The sequence below is a fragment of the Eleutherodactylus coqui genome, chromosome 7, assembly GCF_035609145.1.
Source record: "Eleutherodactylus coqui strain aEleCoq1 chromosome 7, aEleCoq1.hap1, whole genome shotgun sequence".
In the NCBI taxonomy this organism is placed as follows: Eukaryota; Metazoa; Chordata; class Amphibia; order Anura; family Eleutherodactylidae; genus Eleutherodactylus; species Eleutherodactylus coqui.
The window spans coordinates 992,647-1,007,042 of NC_089843.1; the positions used below are offsets into that span (position 1 = coordinate 992,647).

General features: G+C 47.8%; 2 protein-coding genes across 6 annotated transcripts in view; one reads left to right on the plus strand and one right to left on the minus strand.

The window, feature by feature from the left end:
• Positions 1 to 14,396, minus strand: part of LOC136572294 (zinc finger protein 665-like) — a 343,948-nt gene that overhangs the window by 127,299 nt on the left and 202,253 nt on the right. The window lies entirely within an intron of this gene.
• Positions 4,521 to 14,396, plus strand: part of LOC136572293 (zinc finger protein 420-like) — a 282,528-nt gene continuing 272,652 nt past the window's right edge. For 3 of the 5 annotated variants that reach the window (XM_066572745.1, XM_066572747.1, XM_066572748.1), the window contains exons 1-6: positions 4,521 to 4,657; positions 4,729 to 4,852; positions 5,291 to 5,382; positions 5,465 to 5,540; positions 5,636 to 5,727; positions 5,843 to 5,953. In XM_066572745.1, the coding sequence (XP_066428842.1) occupies positions 4,634 to 4,657; positions 4,729 to 4,852; positions 5,291 to 5,382; positions 5,465 to 5,540; positions 5,636 to 5,727; positions 5,843 to 5,953 (519 nt within the window). In that variant the 5' untranslated portion in view covers positions 4,521 to 4,633. Of the gene's footprint in view, positions 4,658 to 4,728; positions 4,853 to 5,290; positions 5,383 to 5,464; positions 5,541 to 5,635; positions 5,728 to 5,842; positions 5,954 to 6,061; positions 6,215 to 6,287; positions 6,412 to 6,517; positions 6,610 to 7,974; positions 8,033 to 11,346; positions 14,045 to 14,396 lie in introns of those variants that run through there. The other 2 variants (XM_066572746.1, XM_066572749.1) reach the window with 2 other exon arrangements.

Sequence of the window (14,396 nt, forward strand, 5' to 3'; positions counted from 1 at the left end):
TGCCCCCACTGGCGTGTTTATGAGATTGAAGGCCCGCTGACTCAGACACCATTCTCCTGGGAGGATGCTTTACCTGCTGGGAAAGTCCGCAATGATATTCGTAGATCCCTTCAGGTGGATTGCTGAGAGGGATAGTACTGTGGATTCTGCCCAGTGTAATATTCTTGCTGCCAACTGTTGAAGGTGCGGGTGCCATGCTCCGCCCTGGTGATGAATAAATGATAAAGCTGTCATGTTATCTGACAGGATTCTGACATGCCTTCCTCTGAGGTGGGGTTCTGCCACACAAAGGGTCTCCCATATCTCCCTTAGCTCTCTATAATTGGATGAGCATGCAGTTATTCGAAAGTTCCAGGTTTCCCGAAAGGTTAGTTCACTTACTTGTGCACCCCACCCCTTCTTGCTTGCATCCATTGTAATGGATATGGAGGGCTCTCGTGATCAAGGGATACCTTTGCTAAGGTTGTTCTGGGAAGTCCACCAGCATTGGGACTGTTTAACCTGAACGGACAGGCTCACCTTATTATCTAGGGAGGTTTGTGTTTGTCCCAGTGGGCAAGGATAAACCGTTGCAGCTGTCGAGTATGAGCTTGGACCTGTGGGACTATTTGTATACAGGCTGTTATTAGGCCAAGAAGTTTCATTGCATCTATAATGGAAACGTGTGTTGCCCGGCATAGGGACGATACGGACTGGATAAAGTCCTTACCCCTGGAAGCGGGAAGCCATGATTCCTGGGTGTGGGACTCTAGGAGTACTCCTAGATATATTTTTTGCGTACCTGGGATCAGGTTTGATTTTTGTCTATTTACTATCCACTCCAAGTTGCTCAACGTGGACAATACTACGGACAAATCTGTGTGCATAGTTTCCACTGATTTTTGAAACCAACAGGAAGTCATCCAGATAAAGTAAGGATTATTTTTCTCCTAAAGTAGGCTATCATCTCTACCACTACTTTTGTGAATACCCTAGGGGCGGTAGAGATACCAAAAGGCAGGGCCCTAAATTGGTAGTGATGTATTACATCGCCTATTCACAAAGCAAATCTTGGGTATTTGTAGTGGGCAGTAGTTATTGGGACGTAATGATATGCATCGTTAAGATCTTTGGTGCACACGACGCTCCCGGTGTTTATTAGGGATATAACAGTTTACATCTTACATTTCTGATAAGAGATACATTTGTTTAGGGCTTTGAGATTAAAAATAGTTTTTATAGAACCATTTATTTTTTTTCTCGAGGGGGGGGGGGAATAAAACCCTTCACCCGTGTTCGGGGACTTGCATAATGACCCCCAGGTGGTTTTAGTTCCTGAACGCCCTCTAACAAATTTCTTGTTCTTGAGGTGACCCCAGGGAGGTTAAGAAGAATCTTTTGGGGGGCAGTGAATTAAACTCGATCTGATATGCAGTTACAATAATTTGTAGTACCCAGGGGTTGGACGTTACCCCTGGTCTACATATTGTGATAGTCTACCCTCCACAGTTGGGTCAGAAGCTTGTTGTGTTGTCTAACCCCGACCTCCTTTGGGGTATGACCACTTTCCTATTTTCCCTTTCTCTTTAGTTTCAGGATGTGGCTGTCGGGGCTTTCTTGAGGAAGTCTTCTGTACGACCTTCTATCCGGAAGAATTTTATTCTTATCCCCAGCTTTTTTGAGGATTTTATCTAGGACAGGCTCTAACATGTACTCTCCTTGAAAGGCTATTGCACAGAGCTTATTTTTAGATGTTATGTCTGCCGACCACGATTTTCAGCCATAGTGCCCATCTTGCGATGTTGCTCAAGACTGCGGTTTTTGTGCCGTATCCATGGGGTCTGAAAGTTGTGATGCATCCTCAAAGGGTTTTTTTAGCTGCTTTGGCTATCTGCATATCCACTTTTGGGGTTTCTCTATACACGCAGACATCTCTATAATCTTTAATTCCTTTAGAGACTATTGGCCTTTTCTCTGGATCTTGCCATTCATCTGAGATGACTTGCTTTAGAGTATGATTTATTGGAATAATAGTTTTCCTTCTGGACCGACGCCCTTCATTATGTGTCCCGGCCACTGAAATGCCAGCCTGCCATGAAGACCTGCGCTGCATGGTGACTGACAGCTTCATGGCTATGTAGGCCAGGGATGCAGGGACCGAAGCAGTGTGCAGCCCCAAACCTTCCCTCCGGGGGATCTTCGGCACAGAGTGCCCTTTGGTGAGTAAACTCCCCCGGAGCTTGCTCTTCTCCTGGCCACCACAGGGACAGGAAGACACTGAGGAGATTGTGGAGGGGAGGTGCTTTAAGGCTCTTCCTGTCCCTACACAGGTCAGAGGGCATCCTCCATGTGTGTAAGGGCATTCGTGATGACAACCAGGGAAGCATAGGTTTTAGCCTTCAATATAAGGGCCAATAGTCCTATCAGATAAGAAATACAGACAATTATTATTGTATTCTAAAACTGGACGATTTATGTGCTGTGATACCGGTATCGTCGGTCAGTAGGGGGGAGGTCAGTGGGACTGGAGTCGTGGGTCAGTCGGGGAGGTCTGTGTGTCCGGTGGCATCGGTTGAGCAGGGGTCTGTGTGCCCGGTGACGCCAATCAGTCGGGGGGGGGGGGAAGCCTGTGTGACAGGTGTCGTCGGTCGTAGGGGAGAGGTCTGTGTGACCAGTGTCGTTGGTTGTGGAGGAGAGGTCTGGGTGATGGGTGTCGTCGGTTGGTGGTGAGAGGTCTGTGTGACGGGTGTCGTCGGTCGGTGGGGGAGAGGTCTGTGTGACCGGTGTCGCCGGTCGCTCAAGGGGCGGTCTGCGTGACCGGTGTCGCCGGTCGCTCAAGGGGCGGTCTGCGTGACCGGTGTCGCCGGTCGGTCAAGGGGCGGTCTGCGTGACCGGTGTCGCCGGTCGGTCAAGGGGCGGTCTGCGTGACCGGTGTCGCCGGTCGGTCAAGGGGCGGTCTGCGTGACCGGTGTCGCCGGTCGGTCAAGGGGCGGTCTGCGTGACCGGTGTCGCCGGTCGGTCAAGGGGCGGTCTGCGTGACCGGTGTCGCCGGTGGGTCAAGGGGCGGTCTGCGTGACCGGTGTCGCCGGTCGGTCAAGGGGCGGTCTGCGTGACCGGTGTCGCCGGTCGGTCAAGGGGCGGTCTGCGTGACCGGTGTCGCCGGTCGGTCAAGGGGCGGTCTGCGTGACCGGTGTCGCCGGTCGGTCAAGGGGCGGTCTGCGTGACCGGTGTCGCCGGTCGGTCAAGGGGCGGTCTGCGTGACCGGTGTCGCCGGTCGGTCAAGGGGCGGTCTGCGTGACCGGTGTCGCCGGTCGGTCAAGGGGCGGTCTGCGTGACCGGTGTCGCCGGTCGGTCAAGGGGCGGTCTGCGTGACCGGTGTCGCCGGTCGGTCAAGGGGCGGTCTGCGTGACCGGTGTCGCCGGTCGGTCAAGGGGCGGTCTGCGTGACCGGTGTCGCCGGTCGGTCAAGGGGCGGTCTGCGTGACCGGTGTCGCCGGTCGGTCAAGGGGCGGTCTGCGTGACCGGTGTCGCCGGTCGGTCAAGGGGCGGTCTGCGTGACCGGTGTCGCCGGTCGGTCAAGGGGCGGTCTGCGTGACCGGTGTCGCCGGTCGGTCAAGGGGCGGTCTGCGTGACCGGTGTCGCCGGTCGGTCAAGGGGCGGTCTGCGTGACCGGTGTCGCCGGTCGGTCAAGGGGCGGTCTGCGTGACCGGTGTCGCCGGTCGGTCAAGGGGCGGTCTGCGTGACCGGTGTCGCCGGTCGGTCAAGGGGCGGTCTGCGTGACCGGTGTCGCCGGTCGGTCAAGGGGCGGTCTGCGTGACCGGTGTCGCCGGTCGGTCAAGGGGCGGTCTGCGTGACCGGTGTCGCCGGTCGGTCAAGGGGCGGTCTGCGTCACCGGTGTCGCCGGTCGGTCAAGGGGCGGTCTGCGTCACCGGTGTCGCCGGTCGGGGGACCGTCTGTGTGACCGGTGTCGCCGGTCGGTCAAGGGGCGGTCTGTGTGACCGGTGTCGCCGGTCGGTCGGGGGACGGTCTGTGTGACCGGTGTTGCCGGTCGGTCGGGGGACAGTCTGTGTGAACGGTGTCGCCGATCGGTCGGTCTGTGTGAACGGTGTCGCCAGTCGGTTGGGGGGGGGGGGGGCGGTCTGCGTGACCGGTGTCGCCGGTCGGTCGGGGGGGCGGTCTGTGGGACCGGCAGGTAGATGACACTGAGATTTTAGAAATCGTCTATAGATTGATGTAATGCAGCTTACTGCTAGACTCCTCCGGCCGCCTGCAGTAGACACTCTAGTCAATCTTGTTGTTGTTGATAGATGATGCTTCTTCTCATCGATGACCCACCAAAGATGGACAAGGACAGAAGGAACATGGCTGCGGGGATATTAGACCTCACCCTAGACATGATCCATCTGATAACCGGAGAGGTGAGAGCTTCACATGATATCACTCCTCTCTGCTAGTAAAGCAGGTAATGACTGGAAGGTGAAGGATTCTTGGCCTCCATGTAGTGATCCGTGTCTCACCATCCACAGGAGTACACCATAGTGAAGACAGCGGCTGTGACTCCCATCATCCATCTCCAGGAGTCAGGAGGGTGGAGCCCCATCACAGCTCCTCCCCCTCACTCCCTGATCCAGAAGGTCCTAGAACTCGCTAACAAGATGACGGAGCTGCTGACAGAAGAGGTGACTGCAGGGAATGTGGGGGAACATTATACAGGGGGGCTCTGGCTGACGACTGGATATTGTGTTGTCAGGTTCCTATAAGGTGTCAGGATGTGGCCGTCTATTTCTCCATGGAGGAGTGGGAGTACTTAGAGGGATACCGGGATCTGTACAAGGACTTCATGATGAAGGACCACCGGCCTCGTACATCTCAGGGTAAGAGCAGACCTTCCTGATTATAGAGGAGAGCCGGTAGGAGGGTCACCTAGACTCACCCATCATCACACATACAATGTATTCAGTCTCTGGTTATTACTATAGATGAGCGAGTATACTCGCTAAAGGCAATTGCTCAAGTGAGCATTGCCTTTAACGAGTATCTCCCCAGCTCGAGACAGAAGGTTCGGGTGCCGGCAGCGGGCTCGGAGCTGCGGGGGAGAGCGGGGCGAAACGGAGGGGAGATCTCTCTCTCCCTCTCTCCCTTCCCCCCCCCCCCCCCCCGCTCCCTCCTGCTGACAGCCGCTACTCACCGCTCCCCCGCGCCGGCACCCGAACCTTCTGTCTCGAGTAGGGGAGATACTCGCTAAAGGCAATGCTCGCTCGAGCAATTGCCTTTAGCGAGTATACTCGCTCATCTCTAGTTATTACCTATAGATGTATCCAGTAGTAGATCCCCACCAGAGAGATGTCCCAGCCGTCTGTATTCCCAGGACCATCCAGAGGAAGATGTCCCAGAGAACCAGCAGGTAGATGACACTGAAGTCTCACCAGAATCTGACCATAAAGTGATGGAACCAAAGAGCATGTTACATGTTCTTCTCTGTTTAGGGTGATAATCTGATGGATATTAAGGTTGAGGTTAAAGATGAAGCAGAAGAGCCGGATATAAGGACTGATCTGCAGGGTAAGGAGGGGAGACTCATTGGGGTCACCTAGATGCTCCCATCATCTGCACATCACATGCTGATATCTATCCCATCACCGTGTGCTTCCTTTTAGATGGACTCATGGAGAGAAACCCACCAGAGAGATGTCCCCGTCCCCCGTATTCCCAGGACCGTCCAGAGGAAAAAGTCCCGGAGAACCAGAAGGTAGATGACACTGAGATTCTACAAATCCTCAATAGATTGATGTGATGCAGCTTTCTACTAGACTCCTCCGGCCGCCTGCAGTATACTCTCTAGTCCATCTTGTTGTTGTTGATAGATGATGCTGCTTCTCATCGATGACCCACCAAAGATGGACAAGGAAAGAAGGAACATGGCTGTGGGGTTATTGGACCTCACCCTAGACATGATCGACCTGATAACCGGAGAGGTGAGAGCTTCACAGGATATCACTCTACTCTGCTAGTAAAACAGGTAAAGACTGGAAGGTGAAGGATTCTTGTCCTCCATGTAGTGATCAGTGTCTCATCATCCACAGGAGTACACAGTAGTGAAGATATCGGCTGTGACTCCCATCATCCATCTCCAGGAGTCAGGAGGGTGGAGCTCCATCACAGCTCCTCCCCCTCACTCCCTGATCCAGAAGATCCTAGACCTCACCAACAAGATGACAGAGCTGCTGACAGGAGAGGTGATGCTGCGGGCAATGTTGGGGGACATTACACAGGGGGGCTCTGGCTGATGACTGGATATTGTGTTGTCAGGTGCCTGTAAGGTGTCAAGATGTGGCTGTCTATTTCTCCATGGAGGAGTGGGAGTATTTAGAGGGACATCTGGATCTGTACAAGGACATCATGATGGAGGACCACCGGCCTCGTACATCTCAGGGTAAGAGGAGACCTTCCTGATTATAGAGGAGAGCGGGTATGAGGGTCACCTAGACTCGCCCATCATCACATATACAATGTATTCAGTCTCTGGTTATTACCTATAGATGGATCCAGTAGTAGATCCCCACCAGAGAGATGTCCCAGCCGACTGTATTCTCAGAACCGTCCAGAGGAAGATGTCCCGGAGAACCAGCAGGTAGATGACCCTGAGAGTCTACAAATCCTATGTAGGTTGATGTAATGCAGCTTTCTACTAGACTCCTCCGGCCGCCTGCAGTAGACGCTATAGTCCATCTTGTTGGCTGTGAACGGTTGGGGTTACAAATGGTTTCTGGTTTCATGAGTGTTGAGCTTCGATCTTTTTGGACATCAGGTTAAGATTCATTGTGCAACAAATGTAGATTTTTGCAGTTTCAATCACAGACAAAGGCTTCCTACAATGTCCTCAAAAATAACAGTAAGGATAACGAGTGGGAGACGTTTAAAACATCCTAATGACTTCATGTGAGAAATTCATACCCTTCAAAAATAAAAGAACTACAAGTAGAAGGAAACCAATGTGGCTCAAAAAGACTGCAAGGGAGGCGAAAAAAAGAAAGCGAAAAAAAGAAAGCGTTTTACATTAATAAAACTAAGGCAGCAAAAAAGCGCAAAAATCATACGGAGAAAAAAACTAAATTTGTAGGGAAAAGATCAATGAAAAGAGATAAAAATAACCCTAAAAAATTATATAAACAGTAAAAGGGTTTGCACTAAGAGCGCTGGCCCTTTAACTGATAATGCAGGAGAATCTATTAAATAGCTTCTGCTCAAGTGTATTCACGAACGAAATAGAAATGTCACACGAGATGCAGGGAAATAAAATGAACCCACCACTAAATAGGAGGAAGTGCAGAGACGGCTAAACAGGATTAAAATCGACAAATCACCGGGCCCGGATGGAATACACCCAAGGGTTCTAAGGGAACTAAGTAACATGATAGATAGACTGCTATTTCTTATATTTATGGACTCTTTTGAGACTGGGGTCGTACCATTTAATGTGTGCATTTCCAATGTAGTTCCAATATACAAAAAGGGGTCCAAAAAAACCCAAAAAACTTGTAACTACAGGCCAGTAAGTCTCACTTCAGTAACTGGAAAAATATTGAGGGGTTTCTGAGATACTATCGTAGAATACCTCAAGGAGAACAACAGTATAAAAAAGGTATAAGGGCAAGGGACGAGAACATTATCCACCCACTGCTCTGGACGAAAGAAGGTTCAGTCTGCAGTGCTGATAGAAGGTCTTTACTGTAAAAGCCATCAGGTCGCTGACTAACCTGAAATCTGGGGTTACTGAGCCGTCGTCGCCTCTAGATAGATGGAGCTCATTTCATGTAGGAAGACAGAAACCTGGCCAGATGTAGAATCCGTGGCTGGATGTTGGCCCCGCCTGGTCACCACTTAGGGGGATCCTTCTCCTTTAGATTGCTTCATGTCGTTTAGGGCTTTTTGACCTCCATCTGGATAATCTTGTCTTCCTTTGTCTTTCTCCTCGTGTCCTGTCGGATCCTTGCAGGAAAGTTATGGAGGAAGAGCGGATGGACTGGAAGAGCCCATAATGGTGGCGGTGAACGGTAAGAGGCGTCCGTGAATCTGCTGGTTAGTCTGTCCTTCTAAATTGTATCAGTGCCCTCCATGACCGAGGTGACTCATTACGTGAGGTTTCGGGAAGGTCCCCAGTCGGGTGGTTCTGTCTCGGCAGTAAAGATTGCGGTCATGGACGGAATAAAGGCAATGGTTTTAATAATAATCTTTATTTCTATAACGCTAACTTATTCCACAGCTCTTTCAAGCATTGGAGAACACAGACAATACAATAATTACATGTGGTATGCAATCAGTTTGAAACAAACTGGGTAGGGGTGGTACAGGAGGTACAGGGGGGAAGGGAGGGAATAAGGCATTGGGGAGCACGTAGTATGGGAATTACATGTGGAAATCGGTTATTAGGAAGAAAACGGTGAGGGGTGGTAAGGAGACGCAGGGGTAGAAGTTATATGCAATAAGCAGGGTGGAAGGTGTGGGGAGCCGTGGGAAGGGGCAGGGGGACTAGGTCAGAGGATTTGGTATGACTCCCTGAAGGGGTGCGTTTTTAAGGCATATCTAAAGTTTTGTACATCAGGAATTGTCCGGATGCCTTGGGATAGAGCGTTCTAGAGGATGGGTGCTGCTCTGGTGAAGTCCTGGAGGCAAGCATATGAGGTTTGTATTAGTGTGGTGTTTAGTCTGTGTGCGCTAATGGATTGGAGTGTGCGGGATGGAGATTGGAGATGAAAGGGAAGTTTGAGACGGGTCAGAAGAGTCAGTCAGGTCGTGGGTTGTTTTTTTTTTTCTAGCAGTGGGGATATGATAGTGTTTAAATGAAGAGGTGAAAGTGCCAGAGATCAGGGCGAGGTTGCAGATGGTGGTGAGGTGAGTAATGACAGGACATAGTGATGCTGGGCATTAATCAGGATGGCTAAGCAGATCTTGGAGATTGAGAGGCACCAGCAGTGTGTCAAGTACAAGTGGGTCTCCCCATTATGGGTGGTCTTTGAAGAAAAGGGCTTTCTTCTTCTATGGGTATATCTGTTTGCAGAAAGTGTCATCTACCCTCCTCATAGAATGGACTGAGAACTGAGTGTTGTGAAAGAAAATCAGAGCCAATAGAAAGCCCCATCTGTGGTAGATCCAGACTCGTTAGAGGGCAGTGAGCTCGCCATCTTGCCAGGGTAGGGGGGTCATATCTGCAAACAGTTGTACTGAACTTGGTACTCCGGGTAATGCTCTGGAATTTCTTGCTGCACCTAAGAGTAGGTAACTACTTTTGGAGTATTGTAGGTTTAGTATTACATCACTTGGATCCCTTTGAGGTAGAAGGGCCGCACGGAGACTCAGAGCAGTTTCTTTTCACTGTGAAGGATTCTGGTAATGCTCGGTTCTGCTCTTCACCCTACGGACTCATTCTCAGGGTCCTCACAGTTCATTACCACAAATTCGATCCATTTCTCGTGTTCAGTGAGACATTCTTTACCCTCTAGAGGCTCCGCAGTTTTATCCATGCATTGCTCTGTCCGCTGGCCCAGTGCATGGCTGTGTTTTGTGCTTGTGTCTACAGCTGCCGTCGACTCTTTGTAATCCTATCTAGGATATTTCTCAGGCGCTCTGAGGTGGTGATATCTGCGGAAGAGACCAGTGTTTAGGTCTTGATATGCGTGTGGAGTTTTTCGGGCTTTTTTAGCTTCCCTAGTGAGGCTAGGTGACGATGAGAAATCTGGCGATTAGACGCTGAAAATTAGTCGGCACCATGGAGACGGGGACGCTAGCAACGGAACAGGTAAGTGAATAACTTCTGTATGGCTCATAATTAATGCACAATGTACGTTACAAAGTGCATTAATATGGCCATACAGAAGTGTATAGACCCACTTTGTTTCGCGGGACAACCCCTTTAAGTCAGAAAATAAGCGACAGATGATCAGAACTCTGAGATTGCCAGTATAAGTACTTTTATTTTGAAGAGGGGAATGAGATTGGGGTCGGACATGGAGTTTGGAGAGATCTTAGCTTCTTCGGAAATAAATTAAAGGGGTTTTCCAGTTAGCGCCCAATGTCGGTGCTGGGATACACTAGGGTCAGAGCGGAAGCCGCTGCTCTGACCCCTGTGTAGTTGATGGCAATCGTAATTGCAGGTGCAGCTCTTAATTAATTTAAGGGCTAGCTTATGTTCCCTCCAGTTTTCATTGATAAGGATATTGATGGAAATCTGCCAAAACTAGACCATGGTAATAACCATCATACTGTACTTCCCAAAAGGTCATGGTTCACCTATATACATGAGCCGAGGATATTACTGAAGGCTTCCCCTAGTGCAGAAACTGGTGTCTTAGAGCGCTTGACTCTGCCAGGACCTGTAGAGATTCAACCTGACAGCCTGAAGGTTGACCAGCCTGTTTTATAATCCAGAGAGATTTGTGACTCAGTCCTCAAGACGTTGACACAATCCAGGTCTCAATCCATCAGCATTTAGGGAATATATTGTGTCCACATCTCTTAAATTGTGGTTCCAGATGTACAAGATAACTTCTTGTATAGGTCCATGTCACTGAAAGCCTGTCACTCTCTCAAATGGTAGAGTTAGCTGGTAGATTGGAAGTACATAGTCCAGCCTCATTGGATTACTCATATATCCCAACTAAGTTTGGGAGCCCATCCAGACAAATTTCCAGACTGTGGCACTTGGACTATGGAGGAGAGCTCTTTGACATCCAATCTGAGAGAACTCAGAGCTATTCAGAGAACTCTCTACACTTTGACTGCTCCACCTGTAATCTGGTTGGCAAAGTAAAAATGGACTTGAAGTCTGTTTTATATATCATCAAAAAGGCACTCGCTCTCAACCCTTTCTAAAGGAAGTGGGAATTATCTCATTTGTGCAGAGAAGAGCAAATGGGTAGCAAGAATGAGCTCTTTCATTTTCGGCCCTATAGCTAAATTGGTCTTGACCCTTAAGGCCTTGGTGAAAAGGATCCTAAAAGCTGTGTGCTAGGATGGAAACCTTAATTCTCAAAATAAGTCTTGGCCCTGGAGGCTTTAGTGAAAAGGATCCTAAGAAGGGTCTACATCAGGATGTCTACCATCTGCAGACCATCTTCGGTCTTAGTTCTAAAATCTTTTTATTCTAAGCTCCCTCTGAGTGTCTGTTGAAGGGTCGACAGATAATTATCCTTAAACAGTTGGCCACAACAACTATCAAATTTGTAATGGAGATTCAAGCCTTATCTGTGAATCCATTCAGTAGATTCCTCTGTGAGGTTATTGATGCAGTATTGTTTTGCTGACTATCTTGCTTATTGTATGATAAATTATAAATTATTTGGTTTGGTAAAATATTTTTTCCTTCTTCCAGATAAAGACTGTATGAGAGGCTCTGATGGACATCACCTTTTATCTCTCAATTCGTGTTCAGAATGTGGGAAACGTTTTAACAAAAAATCACTTCTCATTATACATCAGAGAAGTCACACAGGAGAGAAGCCACATTCCTGTTCAGAATGTGGAAAATGCTTTAGATCCAAATCACATTTCAATATACATCAGAGAAGTCACACGGGCGAGAAGCCACATTCCTGTTTAAAATGCGGGAAATGCTTTAGCTGCAAATCTGCTCTTGTTAAACATCAAAGTCATCACACAAGAGTGAAGCCGTATTCATGTTCTGAATGTGGGAAATGTTTTACACATAAAACACATCTTGTTGCACATGAGAGAAATCACACAGGAGAGAAGCCATATTCTTGTTTAGAATGTGGGAAATGTTTTAGAGCAAAATCGCATCTCATTATACATCAGAGAAGTCACACAGGAGAGAAACCATATTCCTGTTCAGAATGTGGAAAATGCTTTAGATCCAAATCACATCTCAATATGCATCAGAGAAGTCACACAGGAGTGAAGCCATATTCCTGTTCAGAATGCGGTAAATGTTTTAGAATTAAATCATATCTTGTTACACATGAGAGAAATCACACAGGAGAGAAACCTTATTCATGTTCACAATGTGGGAAATGTTTTAGAATTAAATCATATCTTGTTACACATGAGAGAAATCACACAGGAGAGAAACCTTATTCATGTTCACAATGTGGGAAATGCTTTAGATCAAAATCTGTTCTCAATATACATCAGAGAAGTCACACAGGAGAGAAGCCACATTCTTGTTCAGAATGCGGGAAATGTTTTAGAATTAAATCATATCTTGTTACACATGAGAGAAGTCACAGAGGAGAGAAGCCATATTCCTGTTCAGAATGTGGGAAATGTTTTAGAATTAAATCAAGTCTTGTTACACATGAGAGAAATCACACAGGAGAGAAACCGTATTCATGTTCAGAATGCGGGAAGTGCTTTAGATCAAAATCACATCTCAATACACATCACAGAAGTCACACAGGAGAGAAGCCGTATACTTGTCCAGAATGTGGGAAATGCTTCAGATCAAAATCACATCTCAATACACATCACAGAAGTCACACGGGAGAAAAGCCGTATTCCTGTTCGGAATGTGGGAAATGCTTTAGCTGCAAATCTGCCCTTGTTATACATATGGGAATTCACACAGGAGAGAAGACATATTCATGTTCTCAATGCAGGAAATGTTTTAGAACTAAATCACATCTTGTTACACATGAGAGAAGTCACACAAAGGAAAAACAATTTTCATGTTCTGAATGTGGGAAATGTTTTACACATAAAACACGTCTTGTTACACATGAAAGATGTCATAGAGGAGAGAAGCCATATTCCTGTTCAGAATGTGGGAAATGCTTTAGCTTCATATCTGCTCTTGTTAGGCATCAGAGAATTCACACAGTAGAGAAGACCTATTTATGTTCTCAATGTGCAAAATGTTTTAGAACTAAATCACATCTTGTTACACATGAGAAACGACACCGAGAGAAATCATATTCATGTTCAGAATGTGGAAAGTGTTTCACAACTGAATCAATTCTCATGACACATAAAAGAATTCACACAAGACAGAAGCCGTATTCATGTTCAGAATGTGGTAAATGCTTTAGCGTCAACCATGCCCTAGTTAAACACAAGCAAAGTCACAGAGAAGAGAAGCCGTATTCATGTTTGGACTGTGGGGAATGTTTTATGCACAAAGATTCTCTTGTGGAACATTTAAGATCTCACACAGAAGAGAAGCCATTTATATGTTCAGAATGTGGAGAACATTTTATGTTGAAAGGTCATCTTGAGAGACATGAGAGAATTCACACAGGGGAGAAATTGTTTTCATGCTTAGAATGTGGAAGCTGTTTCACCCGTAAATCAGATCTTGTGGAGCATTTCAGAAGTCACACAGGGGAGTAGCTGTTCAGGATGTGGAAATGTTTTTACTAAAATTCAGGTCTTTTTCAGCATCAGAGAAGTTGCATAGAAGAAGCCATATTCATGTTCAGAATGTGAAAAATGTGGCAGGTTTGGAGCTCCATTGTAGAACCTGCTGCCTCAGGATACCTTCCGACGCTCGGCTCCAATACAGAACACCATCACTGCTTAACCCTAACATTTTTTGTATGATGTCTGTGATGGTTTTTGTGTTATTGGCCGGAGTTACCATCAGTTTCTCTTGCAGAGTTGTTAAAGACTTCCAGGGTCATTGGGTACAACCCCGTGCTCAATGCAGGATCACTAAATAACAGCTCTATTTGTTCTAGAAAAATCTCTAACACTGCTTATCCTGAACTTTTGAATTCACGAATGGAATGCTAGAAGCTACAGTGAAGACTGACACTTAGGGCCTATTCCCAAGAGTGTATATCGGCCGGCCGATATACGCTTCCATCTGAGCAGTCTCCACCCCCCCTTCCCTCCCACTCACCGGCTCTCTGTTTCTCTCCGAGCTGTTTGCAATGTGAGTGGGTGGGGCTAAGCTACCGCCCCTCCCTTTGTCTATTGCCAGCAATGGGCTGGGGCGGGCCAGAGCTGAGCTTAGCTCTGCCCCCCGCCCCGTCCCCTCTCATTGCAAACACAGGAGTGGAGGAGAGAGCCGGTGAGGGGAAAGGAAGGGGGGACTGCTTAGATGGAAGCGTATATCGATTGGCCGATATATACTTGTTGGAATAAGCCCTTAAGAATATGCACAGGCATAGATAAGCGGAAGCAGAAGTGGTGCTGATAACCCCAGGGTCGTAGGGGAATTTCTGCAAAATAAAAGGAATGTAATGGGATAGACTGTGGACATATATGATAAAACATAACAATTATACAGTAATTATTACAGTAATATCTGAACATAGCTTGATTTCATGAGAATTATTCAAGCTTTATTTACTTTTAACCTTTTTGTAGAGCTAACAGAAAGATAACACTTGTTTCAGGTCCGGCGGTTACGGGGGTCTCTGTGCCTGCAATACTGGCCCTATTGCGGGGGTGTGGCGTAGAGGA